The sequence below is a fragment of the Streptopelia decaocto genome, assembly GCF_964273445.1.
Source record: "Streptopelia decaocto genome assembly, chromosome: 3".
NCBI classification, from domain to species: domain Eukaryota; kingdom Metazoa; phylum Chordata; class Aves; order Columbiformes; family Columbidae; genus Streptopelia; species Streptopelia decaocto.
In genome coordinates this window covers 114,423,649-114,436,509 of record NC_138656.1, presented here as the reverse complement: position 1 = coordinate 114,436,509, position 12,861 = coordinate 114,423,649, and the positions used below count along the sequence as shown (strand labels likewise).

The following is a 12,861-nucleotide window of genomic DNA, read 5'->3' as shown; positions in this document are numbered from 1 at the left end:
GGAAGAAGAAATTCAAATACATCAGTGGGTGCAGGAAGCCAGGATGATGGATGGTGTAGAGGTTAATGGCTCACACATTTCTCTGGACCAGCAGTCCCGGAATCACAGAGTGGTTGGGGTTGGAAGGGACCTCTGGAGATCATCCAGTCCAACCCACCTGCTAAAGCAGGTTCACCAGAGCAGATCACACAGGAATGTGTCCAGGTGGGTTTGAATGTCTCCTGAGAAGGAGACTCCACAACCTCTCTGGGCAGCCTGTAACAGGGCTCTGGCACCTCAAAGGAAAGAAGTTTCTCCTCATGTTTAAATTGAACCTTTTGTGCTTCGGTCTGTGCCCATTACCCCTCATCTGTCATTGGGCACCAGTGAACAGAGTCTGGTCTGTCCTCTTGACACCCACCTTGAAGTATTTGTAAACATTGAGATCCCATCTCAGCTTCTCTTCTCCAGGCTGAACAGACCCAGCTCTCTCAGTGTCTCCTCATCAGAAAGATGCTCCAGAGCCCTCATCATCTCCATAGCCCACTGCTGGACTCCCTCCAGTAATTCCTTGTCCTTCTTAAACTGGGGAGCCCAGAACTGGACACACAACTGCAGATGCGGCCTCACCAGATCAGAGTAGAGGGGGAGGAACAACCTCCCTCAACCTGCTGGTCACACTTTTCCTAATGCACCCCAGGTACCATTGGCCTTCTTGGCCACAAGGGCACATTGCTGGCTCATGGTCAACCTGTTGTGAACCAGAAGTCCTAGGTCTTTCTCTGCAGAGCTGCTTTCCAGCAGGTCCATCCCCAACCTGTACTGGTGCCTGGGGTTGTTCCTCCCCAGGTACAGGATCCTGCACTTGCCCTTGTTGAACTTCATCAGGTTCTTCTCTGCCCAGCCCTCTAGCTTGTCCAGGTCTTGCTGGATGGCAGCACATCCTTTTGGGCTTCTTAGAGGCACTTAACTGGGAGAAGGGGAGTAAATGTGTCGTGTGCCTTCCCCTGTGTGGGAAGTTTGATATAACACCACGTGCTGTGGTAGCCGGGTCTGTGTCTCACCCTCTGCCATGTGTGATTCTTTGTTTCATTGATCTACAGGACAGTTTTGTTGCTGGTGGTTGTCAGGACATTAACTGTTAGTCTATAAAACAATTACAAGAAATATAATTAAATTTCCATAGGTGTAAGCAAGTAGAATGGAAGAGAAATGCGATTAACATTTTAAGATGTTTTTATCTGGCTGTGGATATGGCGGCACCCTAAAATATGATTTAGGTATTATTTTTAGAAGTATTTTAAGAGTGACATTTTCTCTTAATGTAATAATTGGAAAACATTGATGTAAACATCTGTGCTTCCTTTAGTTACTCCTGTTAATTTGGGATTCTCTGCTCCACTGTTGGTCGGTCTGGTGATCTGACTGCTGTGCTTTTCTGCATCTGGGCTTTGGTCCTTGTTGAATGCAGATGGAGAGTCCTTTTAACTTTGGCAAAAGCTTCTTAGGATTATAAGATATTACACAATTTTAGGTCTTTTGTATCTTGCATATATTAGCAAGACTTCAGATTAGAATCTGTTCTGACACTGTTGGCAAAAGCTTTATAGTTATGCAGTTCTCAACAATAAACATTAATTGTTTGTATGTATGTAAAAATATATATACATGTGAAATAATAATATATATATAATCTGTATCAAGATCTGAAATTTCCAAGCCTGCTTCTACATTCCTTATATAGAGAGGAATTTTCCTTATTTAGGAAAGTCCAGTTGTTTGCCTGTTGTTTACCATCAAATATTAAATTTATTCAGTGGCTCAAGTTTTGGTCTGTAAGTCTGAAGTGACTCAGTAATTCTTTTATGCTTCCAAGAGATCCTACTTATTCCATGTGTTATGTGTTGTGAGAAAGAAGTGATACCTTGTTTGATTGATGCCTTTCTTCCTAACAGAGGGGCAGTGTGATTATCTGATCTGTATTTAGCATAGAATATAACAGATATAAAAATATTGGTGACTGGTTAAACTTCATGCTGAATGATGTGACGTGGGCGTGATTTAATAGAAGGAAACATAGGGGTTCTATCTGCAAACTGGAGACGTATGAGCCTGGCTTGAGTCACTTCTGTAAGTAATTATATCTTATTCTTGGGTGAAAACATTGGAAATTGTGATTTGAATCCTCAGCAGGCAAAGATATTAATAATTCAACTTTCTGAAAATATTTTTTCTATCATTTATGAAGCTGCTATGCACAGAGAGGCCACAGATGTCTTCTAGCATTGCTTGATGGTGGAGATATTTATCTACCGGGACTTTGCATCCTTGCACACTGTAATGTTTGAAGCATGCGAAAACTCCGGCTGTAAATGGATAGCTCTGTGTAAAACTCTTATAAGAAGCTTTTAGGGGAATTTCCAAAGCCATGTTTGGAAGGTAATGGCATTTGAGCGAGTGTTGTGCTGTGTTGAGGAACTACAGCAAGAGCTGCTCCCACAGCAGCGTGTCTGTAGCTCCTGTGAAAGCTGCTGAGGATTCGTGTCAGCTGGAAACTTACTTCTAACCTTAGTCTTGAACAGAAATGCCTTTGACTGGGATATACGAAGTCAGAATAGGAAACAATTTCGGTTTTGGAAGAAGCAAAGATGAGGAGAGTGATGCTGCCATACTGTTGGTTCAGCCCGATCGTGAGTCAGCACCTGAAAAATAAATCCAGTGATTTACTGTTTAACAGTCCCTACTTCACCCATAAATTAGGCCAAAAAAACAACCCAAAAAATCAACCCATGGCACATCTTAAAGTGCCCAGGAGGTAATTTGTCTTGCAAAACGAAGGTTATCAAGTTTGTCCATTCTTCAGATAGGAACTACTTCATCTTCAAAGTGATTTGTTTCTGTTTTCAAGAATAACATCAAATCCTCTGGGGAGTTGTGGGTGGCTTGTGACGTCTCCCAGCCAAGCTCTTCTGGTGTGAGGTGGAACCTGCTCCGACCTGAATGCTCCAGGGAAAGAGCTCGGAAGCTTCTCAGCTGTTTTGGCTCATAAATTGACTTGATCTGTCCCTTTATTTCATGGCAAGTGTGGCAAAGGAGTGAGGCAGATTAGGAGTAGGAAATTTTAATCTATCTTTCTTTGCCTTTACTAAATATTTCACCTCTGTGGGTGCCTGCATTGAGGATAAGAAAATATGTTTTCTATTCAAGAAGGAGACACTGGGAAAATGAAAGAATGTGGGATATCTTACATTTAAGAGACTGGAGATGTTAAAGCTGCCGTGCCTGCCTGTCTGCTGCTGTAACTAGGACTGTACATACAAGAGATGATGGTTGCTTAAATAATTAGCTATGTGAAATGTTTGTGTTCCAGGAACCACGATATTTCATTCAACTTAAAACAGATTGTGGCTTGCAATATCTCCTCTGTATGCAGCTGTACAGGTTTTTGGATATCTTTATATAATCACACATATATGTATGTGTTATTTTTCAGTGATGGGGTTTTGCAGGCTGTGAGAAGAGGCAAACTTTTATAATGTGTTACCTGTAGATTTATCATAGAACAGTTTGGGTTGGAAGGGACCTTCAAAGCTCATCCAGTCCAACCCCTGCTATGAGCAGGGACGTCTTCATGTTGCTCAGAGCCCAGTCCAGCCTGGCCTGGGATGTCTCCAGGGATGGGGCATCCACCACCTCTCTGGGCAACCTGGGACAGGGTCTCACCACCCTCACTGTAAAAAATTTCTTCCTCATGTCTGGCCTGAATATCCTCTCTTTTAGTTTAAAACTATCACCCCTTGTCCTATTGTAACTGGCCCTGCTAAGAAGTCTGTCCTCATCTTTTCTTATGGGCCCCTTTTAAGTACTGAAATGCTGCAATAAGTTTACCCCGGAGCCTTCTCTTCTGCAGCTGAACACCCCAGCTCTCTCAGCCTGTCCTCCCAGCAGAGCTGTTCCAGCCTCGGATCATTTCTGTGGCTCCTCTGGCCCCTCCAACAGGTCCATGTCTGTCCTGTGCTGAGGGCTCCAGAGCTGGACACAGAACTGCAGGTGGGGTCTCACCAGAGCGGAGGGGCAGGATCACCTCCCTCCACCTGCTGCACATGTTGCTTGTGATGTAGCCCAAGATACAATTGTCCTTCTGGGCTGCAAGTGCACTTTGCTGGCTCATGTCCAATCTTTCGTCCCCCAACACCGCCACGTCCTTCTTGAGACGGGCTGCTCTCAATCCCTTCATCCCCAGCCTGGATTGATACCGGGGTTGCCCTGACCCAGGTGGAGGACCTTACATAAGCTTCCAATTCCTCCTTCTGCCCTAAAGTAAGTGATGAGTTCAATTCTGACTTCCTTATTTTCTGCCCAGTAAAATATGAATTATGTACTGAATGTGCCAGTCTATGGGTTCCTTATTGCTGTTCTAATGGAGAAGAGATGAGCAAAGGGTAAGAAAAGAGATGAGCAAAGGGTAAGAAAAGAGATGAGATAATTATATGTGGAGGCATACAAGCTGATGTTTCGCAGTTTACAGTGGAAATAATGTAAAAAGTCTAAAGATTATTTTTCTTGGTATTAACATAATGACATATATAGAAAGATATGGGCAGTTGAAGTCTTAATATTTATGCTTGGCGAATCTAGCTAAGGATTTAGGTTTGCTGGGTAATGAACTTCTCTGTGCCCCATAATTCAGGAATAGACTTCATATTTATAACAATCAATTCCTCATGCCTTTTTGGATGGTCTGACCTCCTTTTTCTGTCTCCAGTGCCCCACTGATTTTAATGCCCTTTGCTTCTGGTGAGGGAAGCGGGGAGGATCCTGCTGACCCCCCAGGAGCGATGCTTGGGCAAGTGGCTAATGGTAGGAGGGCCTCTTCCTTCCTTGCTTAAAGTAGGTCAGGACCACTTGCTAATTTCTTTATTTTAATGGGCTTCATAAGGCTATAGGTGAACTTAGATATGTTAGATTTTTGTCTCTGTGTAAAGAAGAATAATTTTCATTTCACGCATTTCTGTAGCTAAACGATTTCAAGATTTTTATATCTAAACATATCCATTTCACTGAGGAACTGTTAAACAGGTGCAATCAAAAAAAAAAAAGCCCCGTAGGATCATCCTAGTCTATTTTTGCTCCTGAGCTAGATTTGTACGCATTTTTGTGTATCAACATGTAGTGACTTGGGCAAATTTTTTGTTATGAAATATGTGTGTAGTGGGGATTATGAAAACTTCAAACCTTTATAACTAGTGCTGCAGTTTGCAACAGAAGGAGAGGGTGGTTACTTCCCTATTGAGGATGCTTTAAGCCAAGAGACAGTCTGTATTGACCTTCTACTGCCAAGTCATAAATGCATAAAATCTGTGTTGCTAATGGAAACACTGACAAGCCTTGAGCTGCTGCGGACTGGCACAATAAAAATATTCAAATCTCCAGCTGCAGTTAATGTCAGATTTTCATGTCACTTTTTCTGGTGGGCAGCTGGTGGTGGCCTCATCTCAAAACAAGCTGAAAGGCCCTGGAGGCTTTTTGTTGCAGTTGTCGCAGCACAGGCTCTCTCTGTTAGTTTGGGCATAGAAAAAGCCCAAAAAAGAAAAATGGCCTACTTGTTGTGAAGCCAACGAATAGGAGTCTTGGGCGTGTTAGGTTGGCTGTAGTGGTACCTGGGAGATGAGACCTGTGGGCAGAGTCATTTTGCAACCACTGAAATTCAGGCCAGCTGTTGTGGCAGAGATGCAGGAATTAAAGACTCTTATTAGCATTATTAATAGGGCATGTATTAAAATTTGTATTGATTAGCATCAATTTTCAGAGATCCAAACCGATACATGTCTCATTTAGGAGTGACTGCCTTTGTAAAACCTTAGTGTGTCTTAAGGTCAGAGAGTCATCGTGATGATGCTCAGGATGAAGTCGCTGTCAGTGGTGATGGGTACAAATGTCAGAGTATCCTCACATGTGCTTTTAAAAATTACTCTTAGAGCAGTTTCCTGCTGACAGGACTGATGGGAAATGCAGGTTTGTGGTGTAGTGGACCATACGTGGGTGTGGAGACCAGGGATTCCTGCCTTTACTTCAGCTTTGTTTGGTTTTTATGTGTTTTTCTTAATGCCCCGAGGAAGGATAATTAATGCTGCAGCTCCTCTTTAACAAGAAGAAAAAAAAAGTGCTTACTTTACAAGGATGCTCTGAAGGGTAATAGGTTAAACCTAGTTTTGACAAAGAAGTACAGAAGAAGGGCTTAGTAAGCAGTGCATGAATAAGCCAGCAACTGCTTTTTCTGTGTTTATCACTAGCTGATGTAGCAGTAGAATCTTGTGTGGTTATCTTCCTTCCCCATGTTGCAAAGCAGCTTCACGTGCTGGCTATGGGCACGGTGTGCGTTCTGAGACATGAACTAAAATGTCGCTGTTGACTGAGTCAAACGCAGCAGATATCAGTCCATTACCCACGTCTGTTCATTCTAAATCTGATCCATGTGCAGCTCCCTACTCCTGTTTTTATCCTGTAGTCACCTTGATCTTTTCCTTGCATCCTCTCTCCTTTGGTATGGCTTAGATTAGGACAGTTATTCCTAACTACAAACTGAAGTATTCAGCTTTCACATTTTAGCCTTATTAGGAAGAAACGGTGTTAACAATCTCTCCCAATGTCCGATCATTCTGGTTTCTGCTGATGAAGTTCTTCATCAATAAATCTTCAGCCTCTGAATCTGACTGGAAGATTTTCTTCATGTAATGATCACATAATTATTTCAGTTTTTAATTTCTAATCCCACTATGCTTACTGTTAAAATTTGCCGTTGCTTGTCTCCTGTTAGACTTTTGAGTATTTCCTACCTGCCACCACTTCAGTTGCTGACTCAAGCCTGGCGATGCTCAAGCATTCATCCTTTCCTTTTTTGGGTCTTTGGTCTTTTGTTGTGGTCCCTCCTTTGTCTCAAATCATTTCCTGTTGTTTGTAACCTATCAATTACTTTACCTTTGATTAATAGTATAATGTGTGTTTACTTCAAATTATTGGTCAAGGTGATGCTTACCCTAGAACCTGTTTTATCATTTGGAAGTGATTTGTGTGTGGGTGTGTGGTTTTCTTTTTGTGTGTGTGATTTGGTGTGGTGGGGTGGGTTGTGGGTTTTTTTTGGTTTTGTTTTGTTTTTTAGTTTATTAGAAATATGTCATGGTTTTGACCAGTCTGCCTTTGTGTGTCTTCCTTAGTTTGCTTTTGCACCTCTGCTTTTCACAAAATCATTGCAGCAGCCTCTTCTGAAGTCTTGTGTGAAGTACAAAGCTGACTCCTCACCAGACAGCATTATAATTGATAAACCAGTTAACTTGGGAAGCATTAGTTCCTGGTGCTGGAAGCTTTTGGAGGCTGTATAAAATACCAGGGAAAGATTCACACTAGGCAAGTTTTCAAGTGCTTTTCTTTTGAGCAGAATGGCTGTGTCAGTAAGGGAGCTAGAAAGGTGTTTTGGAGGTTGCAACCTTTTCACCGGTAGCCAAATTTAATTCCTTATGCTTTGTCACACTTGCAAATAACTGCCCAAAAAACAACTATAAGATTGAGAATAGCAAAGTGTTTGAAATGTGAAATGTCTACTCAAACAGGGAGTAGACATGATGCTGTGTTATTCTAGAGCTCTGGTTGGTTGGTTGTTTTTTTAATTTGGAAGATGGGATCTCAACAGAGCTCAGCTATCCAGGGCAGAATTCTCTGCATGTGAAGGAAGGTAACAGCAGAATCTACTTGCTTGTTTTATGGGAAGCTTCTTCATGTAATGTAGATGAGGGGGAGGAAAAATTGTGCTGTCTGTAGGCTTGCTTATTCTACTTGATCTGTTCTTTTGGGAAACTGGGAGATGCTTTGGACTGTTTGACTTGAGGTTTTTGTGGTAGGTTTGAAAGCAGCAGTAGCTTTGCAGACCTGCTAAGCTTTCCAACTGGGCAGGTGGAGTAAATAACCTTTGTTTTAACATTCCAGAAAGCACCAGATAGGTCCTGGTGAATAAGTTTCTCATATTCTTGGTATTTTATTAATGCATGGGTTTTGTTGTCTTAAAACTCATGTTTAAGACCTCGCATGACATTAGTAAGTGTACATATATATATACATATGTATGCATTATCAATATTGTTTTCAAAGATTATTAAATATTCTATTGCAGCTACAGCTGCAATGACTAATGGAGTTGTTAACCAGGGGCTACTGATGGTGGATGCAATAATTGTTCTGAAGTGGATCATAAAAAGCTGTAAAGTACTTAAAGGTAGTTGTAATGCTGAGGTGATGGGAAAGCTGTTGGGCTTTGAGGGTCTTGCTGAGCACACAGACGGGTGAGAACCAGTGGATGTAACACACTTGGGTTTTCAGAAAACCTTTGAAGCTTTCCATCCAAGTTATTGAAGGAATGAAGTTGCTGTGAGACTGGAGGAAAAAAATATTTTATGGATAGAAAGCTGCTAAAGAATAAGAAACAAAGGACTTAATTGGTGACTTGTCAGGAGAGAGGAGAGTCAGCGGTGGGATCTCCCAGGAGCTGCTGGTAGTACCAGCTTTGTTCAGCATCTCCAGAGAGGGAATTAAACTTTTCAGTATTCCAGTGCCACGCTGATGGCAAGGAGCTGAGCAGGCAGAAAAACTGGCAGAGGAGCTTGGAGGGTACGTAAGTGTCAAGTAATGCATAGAAGAAAAGGTAATCCATACCATGCCTACATGGAACTGCCAGTTGCGAGCTGAGCATCAGCTCCTGAATATCTGGTTTTGTCGCTTTCAGTTTTCGTAAAGCCTCATCTCTGGGTGCTGTGACAGATCAAAACATTGGCAGGATACTTTCTCCCAAGTAGCAAGTGATAGGACAAGAGGAAATGGCCTCAAGTTGCACCAGGGAAGGTTCAGATTGGATATTAGGAAAAAAATTCTTCATGTAAGGAGTTGTCAGGCATTGGAACAGGCTGCCCAGGGAAGTGGTGGAGTCACCATCCCTGGAGGGCTTTAAAAGGCACATAGCTGAGGTTCTTCGGACGTGGTTTAGTGCCAGAGTTAGGTTATGTTTGGACTGGATGACCTTGAGGGTGTCTTTCAACTGAAATGATTCTATGATTTTATGTGTCATGAGATCTGTTGGGACCAGGGTGGGGATGAATGGTTAGGGGGTTAAGGGTATGGAGCAGCTGCCTGGTGAGATGGGGGCTGACAAGGGACTTTTCAGTTGAGAGCATAAAGCCAAGGGGGAAAATAATTAAGGTTTGCGCAGCTGTGGAGGTAGAGATAAACTCAATGCTGTGGTGGGGAGCATGCACTGGGATTAGTAGGGTGTTGTCTTAAAGCAGATGAGAGAGGGGAACTTCTGTATGTGAATATCTGGTGTGTGTCCCCAAGGAAGTTGTGGAAGGAGGCAGGACCATGGATGCAAAAGGAATTAGACAGCTTCCTCCGCAGACGTGAGAGGGAGAAGGGATGTGTCTCCCTAATGAAACCCTTATGGGTGCCCTGGGAGTGTGGGAGGATCTGGGTTGCAGGCTGGATCTCTAAAGAGCACCTGGGATTGCGCCTGCTGGGAACTGTGTTCTGCTGTAGATGGGCCATTGATCTGACTTAATGGGTTTCTTCTTGTGCGAAGTGATGGTTTCCTTCTTTCAGAGTATTTATTCTCCCCTGGAGCCTCATTTAAGGAGCTGATGCAGTAGAGGAACTGCTGAGTACACAGCCTTTTCCTTCAAGAACTGATGCTGTCTTGTTTATAGGCTTCTTAGTCTTGTTTGGCCTGTTCAATTCCAGTGTTAGCACCTTAATTTAGAAAGACAGGAAGGTAGGAGACAGTTATCAGAAAAATGATGACTCTGTTACTTCCACCTTCCACCGTTTACCTCACTTCCTCCCACTTCATTTCTTGTATCTCACTTTATTTTCCACTTGTCTTTCAGCACCATGATTAAATCTTATCTGTAAACAACCCTTGAGCTTTCCAAGGCAGAGGTGATAACCTAATGCAGTTTTATATACTAAAATATTTTATCTAGTGCCCTACCCTATGGGTCTGTTATCAAAGTAATACTCAATTACTATGAATTAAGAGCTGTGATTTACAAGTTGTAATGTGGGGTTTCTGGGCTCAAAGCTGCTTTTCTTAAGGTTGGACTAGATGGCTAAAGTACTGCCCCAGTTCCTGAATTTTATCAGCACATCATCTTGCCTGTTTACTAGCATGATTGTACGGAAGGGTCAAGTTTATTAAAGCCTTTAGTATGTTGTGGTGCAGGATGCTGTAATTTTTGAGTATTGCATCATTACACACCAAATGGTGAGTAACTGAAATCTGTTAGTGCCTGTCTAAAAACACTGACCTCTTGGGTAATTTAAATAGTCTCTGTCTTTTCAATCTCTTGTTTCAGGAGGTTAAGAAGGATATAGAGCCCAAGGACGATGCCGTACCACTCAGGAAGGAGAAATCTGGAAATGTAGCGAGTCTTGTGCAGCGCATGAGCACCTATGGGCTTCCAGCAGGAGGATTTCAACCTCATCCCCCATCCAAAAGCTTCAAGAAGAGTATGTAGTCTTTCCAATTTAATCAATTGCGTAAGATGCTGACGTGCACTTTTTTTAGTAAACATGAATTATTTAATGTCTGACTTAGTTTTAAGGTTGTATGGAAAACTAGAGGCATAGGAGAAAAAGCTTCGATTCTAAGCCAAATTCTGCTCCTGGATGCATGGGCAGGAAGCTTATATATATTTTTAATGGCAGCAATAGGGATGAATTTTCCTGAGAACAGGATTTAGACCCATTCCAGAGAGCTGTTCTGTAACTTCACATGAGCTCTACTTTTATTGTCATGTACCTGAATGAGAACTGCAGGCCTGTTCATATCAACCAAAGATCTTCCTGTGGTCATTGCTTGTAAACATGTAAGATTTGCTTCAAATTCAGGGCTTTGTGATGAAGAAGGATGTTCTAGTTCAGGTTCCTCTTATTCGGTAGGCTTGCTTCTAGTGTGAAATAAGGTGGAATTGAATTGGTGGCATCTAAGAAAAAATAGTTGTCTTCCTTTGATTGTATCTGCAGCCCCCAGGATAGTCAGGAGGGCAGACTTGGTGCCTTCATATCTGTGGTTTCTGTTTTAATGCCAGTATTTAAATTAAGAAGACTAAAACTTATTGCAGAAAGCTTAGTGTTCCCTGCATCCGTAAATGGCTTGTGATTTGTATTTGGACACCTCAGTCTTACAAGAGGCATTGCTGTAAATTACTCTGGCTTCTATTCTCTTATAAGACCTTGCAGTCATTTATCGTTCAAGCTTGCTTTTTTAAAAGAGGGCATTTAGAACTTACTGTTTCTGGGATGTTTATGCTTTGATTTTTTTGCCTGTAAAAGGAGAAAAGCCACTGATTTTCTTTTAAAGCCCTGAAATGGGGCCACCAGATCTAGAAATTTGCTGAAAACTTCTTCCAGGCAACTAAGGATGTTAACTTTAAAATCACTTTTTAGTGAATTTGATCTGTGTATGGATCTTGGCAACAGCACATATGTGTCAGCTAGATATTTGCATCTACAGGCTTTTGAAAATCTAGTCTGAAAGATTATGGCTGTTCTTAAACTAGTGCAATCAGGCTCTGTAAGGGAATCAACGTGATTCTTACGGGTCCTTCCAGCTCAAAGTTTTCTATGATTCTGTGATTCTGTGAACATGATCTGATGAAAGTTTGAGTGTCAGCTACTCATTCTGGTCTCTCCAATCCCAGAATGATCCATACTCAGTATGTCTTGTCTTCACGCTGGTGCCTGTGACCAGGATAGTAGGTGTAACTTGGTCTCAACTCTTCAGTGCTCTGGCTTGTCTTATTCTCCTACCCTGTTTCCCCAAAAATAAAACCTACCCCAAAAATAACTCCTAACATGATTTTTCACGATTTTTGAGGATGCTCAAAATATAAGCCCTACTCCAAAAATAAGCCCTAGTTACAGTTCATAAAAAAGTCAATTTAAACAGTGCCCAGGCATACAAAAGTAAGCATCTTTTGGAGCAAAAATTGTATAAGAGCCTGTCTTATTTTCAGGGAAACAGGGTAGAAGCAAATGGTGTTCAAGCACCTTCCTTTAAGCACACACAACTGTTTACTTGGTGCAACGGCAATCTCTGCGTTTCCATTTTACTCGCTGTTCCCTTTTTCCTGGAAGGCTGTTTACACAGCGCCTGCAGATCCTGTTTGTTCTGCGCCTGGGCAATCGCTCAGTCCCTTCAAAAGCTTTCCAGTGCTTAATCATCTTTCCGTTTCTGGTTCCTAACCTGGTAAAATGAGGTTAACAACGTTAAAAACAAAGTTCAGCTGCTATAATAGCAAGTTTCCGATGTGCAGTGAGGTAGGTTGTCTCTGCGAAGTTCCTTGTGCTGTTCTCTTGCTGAATTCAGGTGTTTTATATCAGGTGGATTGTGAGCTGCAGGCAGTATTCCTATCAGTTAGACAGCTGCCTTTATTCAGGAAAAGGAAAATACAGGAGGTGTGCTAAATTATGGCAACAAAGGGCTAAATTTGGGTTACCCTGTACAAAACAAAACCTGAAACCAGGCAATTTGTTTTGGAAAGGGACGGAATTACCTGGGGGCTGCCAGCCCAGTGGTTCTGCTGCACCTCGTGAAGCTGGAGCGTTGTTTTCTGAGCAGGTTGGTTGGCTTCCTGCATTAATCCAGGGATTTCCAAAACTGGAAGGGCAGTACTTCCTAAACTGGGTACTAATGGAAGCAGAGCTTAAGTGAGAGACAATTCTGGATGTGAAATGCATCTGTGGGTTTGTTTTGTCTCCCTCTTCCCCATTTAGATAGAATTACAATATAAGAAGGGATGCTGAGATCAGATTTATACTAAATGGCCATGACTTTTTAATTCG

The 12,861-nt window shown here is 42.2% G+C and overlaps 1 protein-coding gene across 2 annotated transcripts in view; it reads left to right on the top strand.

Moving 5' to 3' along the window:
• Positions 1–12,861, top strand: part of CD2AP (CD2 associated protein) — an 86,230-nt gene that overhangs the window by 33,053 nt on the left and 40,316 nt on the right. For both annotated transcript variants that reach the window (XR_014183794.1, XM_082049799.1), the window contains exon 3: positions 10,371–10,524. Coding sequence is in view for 1 of the 2 variants with exons in the window: in XM_082049799.1 (XP_081905925.1) it covers positions 10,371–10,524 (154 nt within the window). In the remaining variant the exon portion in view is untranslated. The remainder of the gene's footprint in view (positions 1–10,370; positions 10,525–12,861) is intronic.